Here is a 4,592-nt window from a genome sequence, read left to right as displayed (position 1 = left end):
AAAAATAGCCTAAAAATAAATTAGAATTAAGCACATTAAATATTCAGCACAAATAATAAACAGAACCAAGTTAAAATACAAAACAAACTAAGATATATGAAATTAAAAAAATAAACAATATATATAAGAATATTTAAATTTAAATTGTACCGTACAAATACAAATAAAAAATGGGTAAAAACAAAAATTCCTGAATTAAAATAAATATTTGCATAAACTATTTCAGCAACAAAACAGTTAACAAACTGCTAATTTGTGTTAAATAAATAAACACATTCTCTAGGCTAATCACAGGTAAATAATTAATTTTCTTGTATTTCCTTATCTCCATTGCTTGAATCATCTTTTGTAATGGTGTAGGGCTTTGAAATTTCAATCAATATCGGATAGTGCAAATTTGGGTCATAATTCCTATCCTTAACCATTGCATTTCTATGTTTTTCTGTTATAACAAAACTATAATCTTCTGACTCAGTTACACCCTCAAACTTTTTCTGACATTTTTTTAAGAATTCTTTTAAAGTAGTTCCCCGTTTTGGTGCAAAAATTAATGCAGTACCTCCAGGTTTTAGAATGTAGTCGATTGTGTCTAATAAAGCGTCATGGAATTCCTGAAAAAATAAACAGTCGGCACATAGAATATAATCAAAATTTTCTTTGTGTTCTTTAAAAGTTGAAAGGTCGTCCCAACGAATAACACTTGCTTGTATGCTTCCAGGTTTTCTAAAAAAATCATGATCTGGTTCGCTTAATATAATTTTGTTTATCTTTGCTTTGTTCTTGGATTTTAAATCAGAATTTTTTCCACAGTTCATTTTGATAATTTCCTTTAAATTCTCGACACATTTTTTATTGCCATCTGTTACGAGGACATTTGATGTTGGTGAATTAAGACTAACTGCCATTCCAGCTAAACAACTGCTACCACCACCTAACTCAATAACATTTTTGCCATAAAATTCTTCGATTTCTGATATGCAATAATACGCCATAACTTCTTCAGTAGGCCAGATACACACGTTGCCTGTATTATTAAATGAAAGTGCATCATTTATTGTAATATTAGGATCAGGATGTTGTATCCAAATGTCAAAAATGTTATCAAATTCTTTACAAATGTAACAGAACCATCTACATGGCTCTTGCCTTAGTTGTTGTCTTGTCCCTTTTGTTGTATGATTGACGCAACTGCATTGATTTCTTATGAATAATTCAAACGATTTGAAACGACGAACTGAGTCACAGAACCCAAAGTCGCCCTGGTCCGTGATTTTTTTATCAATCACAGCGTGCTTTAGAATTTGCCAGCGAGCTTTGCTTTTTGATTGTTTAACATTTTCCATTGTAATAGCACATAAAAATTTTAAATAAATAAAAAAATTATATACCTATTTTATTGATATCATGTTTATATACCTAATACTTCTACTTTGAAAAATATTTAGATAAATATTTTAATTCAATAATTAAAAATTTTAAAGTTAAGCTAAGTGCTGCATAAATTTTAAACAATAAAGATCAATAGATTTTATTGGGTAGCCTAAACATTTTGGTAAATCACCATTTAAATCAATAACTTATTTCTATTTAAATAACAGACTAATTGAAAATATTTAAAAGAGTTACTATGTCAAATTTATGAACAAAAAAATCGTTTGTTTAACTGTTTTACGTTTGTATTCGTCATAACACGTAATTTATTAAATAAAACTTGCAAATTTTACGTATTTATTAATTTAGCAAAACTAAACTGTCCTTTTATTACCATTATCAAAAATTTTAATTTATTTTAAGTATAATTACAAGCTAAGGCCTGTCTTGAATCAATATATACATAATTTTTCGCAAACTTTTGTCAAAATTAACGTATTACGTTCAGCTAAATCTTGCGATCAATTTTTGTTTTCGTTTTTTTTTCTGACGACTAAAGACAATAACGAACATCTGGCACCAATCGGCCGTGAAGAAATGCTTGAATAATTTAACAGCATATCTCGATTTATCCTCCATGTAAAAATAAATTACATTTATAAAGATTTTTAAAATACTTACAGATTGAAATACAACATTTGTTATTTTATAGTTCAAATTTTAAATTTACGTATTAGTAGGTTCAGTAGAATTTTTTATTATTATTTAAAATACTGCTTTAAAAACTCAAGATATACCTATTTTTTAAGATTAAAACTAAAACTGATTTAAAATAAAACAAAATTTTACAATAACACATTTATATTTGAAGAATTACAGTCTTAATCACACTTTTGTTTAACCATTTACAAGTAACTAAAAACAATTGTGTATATATATAAATGTGTGTGTAAGCCTAATTAGTGAAGGTCTAAATAAATTGCATGGTTTTTAAACTATTGTAAATAATACCAAATATTATCATAATAAATTAATTTATACCTTTGAAAAATCCCAATAAATGTACCAGTAGTATCAAAGTTACATTTCAAGCAGTACATAAAAACTGTATTTTGCAAATTTACATCGTTCAATAAAATAAGTAGTACACACTTGAGTAAATTTTTAACAAGCAAAAATGTATTAATAATCCAATCACGAACCACATTATAAAAGTTAATAATTTAACTAATTTTATTACAAAACAGAGAATATTATTTAAATATTTAGATCCACAATGTATTTAATAAAGAGCTAAACAACCTATTAACCCAATAACACAAAAACAATTTTTTTTCTTATTGAGGTTTGCATAAAGCAGCCAATTTTCCTTGTCTATGTAAAGTTTGGGTCTCTGTGCCACCGCCAATGCATTTACCCCCGATAAACACCCTGGGTACCGAACTAGCTCCCGTCATTTGTCTAAGAACGTCCTGAATGGCCCCACAATCATTTCGGTTTTCAATTTCTAATACTTTGTACTCAGCATGTGCCTCTAAAAAAATTAGAATATTTTTTTTTTTAATTTAAAAATATTTAGAGTTGTAAAATAAACAAAACACTCTTAAAATTGTGTAAATATTCTAACAAAATAAATTATTCAAAAGTTATATATATATAAATATACTTTAAATAATTTAAACTATTTCCATACAAAGTTAAATAATGCATTGACTTATAAGTGCTTGCAAAATATATTACAACAAACTAAAAATACAAAAACTTAACTGTAAATTTAGAAAAAAACTGAAATATTGGTAAAAAACTACATTGGCAAAAAACGTTTTAATAAAATAATAAAAAACAGTTAAATTAGAAAAAACAATTTAAAAATTATGATAAAAAATTTCATAGCCTATAGTTTAAAACAAAAATATAAATTAAAAGAAAAGAAATATTTTTTTTTCTTAACTTATATATGACTAAGATTTCTGTATCTAACAACTAATAAATAAATATATTTAAATTACCATTTAATGCCTGTTTAGCCATCTTACAATATGGGCAATAAGCCTTTGAGAATACCATCACATGATTTTCTTGAATCATTTTATCAACCAAAGCTTGAGCTTCAGTGTTTGCAGAACTGGAACCTCCCATTTTAAATTTAATTTATTTTTAATGTTTAAGATACAATATTAAATCTATAAAATAAGTTAAAATATTTAGGCTGTTGTATGTGTACATGAAAAAATTTAATAGCCTACCAAATAAATATTAATATATATATTTTTTTGTATATTCTTGTTGTGGAAAGGTCGAATGCGCGACCTAAACATAGAGTAACATCCGTTACTCTGACCCAGTCGCAAGTTGCCTTTGTTTATATTATTATAGCAGGAGTTTATATCGTCTATAGCACTTTACTCGAGAGAGCGCTACAGCATGAGATTACTGGGGATTGACCAGTCTGGAAAGTAGGGCAACGTGTACGCACAAGATTTTTTTCATTAAAAAAAATGCACGCCTGGAATTAGCGTTTTGCGCGCCTGGTTTCTTAAACAAATGTGCACGCAGTACTGACGCCTAAAACACGCTAATATAAATCACGCGTGCACGCCTAGACCGGAAATTTTGGTACGCGTGCACGCGCGATCACGCATTTTTTTACGCTTGCACGCACGAGATCTCGTCGAAAACTGCCCTACTTTCCAGACTGGGGGATTGAACCCACGACCCAATGTGGTGTAGCAAGTGATCTTACTACTACATCACACTGACAGTATGTACATGTTTCACATATCTTAAAAATACAAATATTATAGTCATGTCAATTTAAACAAAAAAAATTTTATATTTGTACCTATTCTGCTATTCTTTAAATATTGTGGTAAGTCCTATCAAATCAAGATAAGCCTAATTCTATTGACTTACCATTATATAGTTAAACAACACATTCAGCTTTTATATACCCAAACCTCATACAGTCAACATTTATTTTTAAATATTTGTCGTCACGCCTTTCTAGAAAAATTCAACTTATTTTTATTAGTCAAGTAACGCATGGAAACTTAAAAACAAATAAAAGTCATCGTGAATTGACATTTAAACGAGGAAATATGGTAACCGATATATTAAAAACGGGAATTGTAACCGGAAAAGTTGATAAAGCTTTTAAATAAGTTTAGATAAAAAAATAGTTTTGGGGTTAATTAAAAAAATAAAAAGGTCAAAAAAGGCAT

General features: G+C 27.7%; 2 protein-coding genes across 2 annotated transcripts; both read right to left on the bottom strand.

Moving 5' to 3' along the window:
- Positions 1-156: 156 nt before the first annotated feature.
- Positions 157-1,420, bottom strand: LOC145752877 (calmodulin-lysine N-methyltransferase-like). The gene has a single exon (XM_082569242.1). The coding sequence runs from the start codon at positions 1,341-1,343 to the stop codon at positions 303-305; it is 1,041 nt and encodes a 346-aa protein (XP_082425368.1). The 5' UTR covers positions 1,344-1,420; the 3' UTR covers positions 157-302.
- An 800-nt stretch (positions 1,421-2,220) lies between these two features.
- Positions 2,221-3,575, bottom strand: LOC145752726 (uncharacterized). The gene is made up of 2 exons (XM_082569053.1): positions 3,381-3,575; positions 2,221-2,905 (listed from the first exon to the last, which is right to left on the bottom strand). Exons 1-2 carry the CDS (start codon positions 3,508-3,510, stop codon positions 2,709-2,711), a joined length of 327 nt encoding a protein of 108 aa, XP_082425179.1. The 5' UTR covers positions 3,511-3,575; the 3' UTR covers positions 2,221-2,708.
- Between the last annotated feature and the right edge of the window lie 1,017 nt (positions 3,576-4,592).

This window comes from Corella eumyota, chromosome 5, assembly GCF_963082875.1.
Source record: "Corella eumyota chromosome 5, kaCorEumy4.1, whole genome shotgun sequence".
In the NCBI taxonomy this organism is placed as follows: domain Eukaryota; kingdom Metazoa; phylum Chordata; class Ascidiacea; order Phlebobranchia; family Corellidae; genus Corella; species Corella eumyota.
Note: the sequence above shows the minus strand (reverse complement) of the source record. Positions and strands in the feature narration are given on the sequence as shown.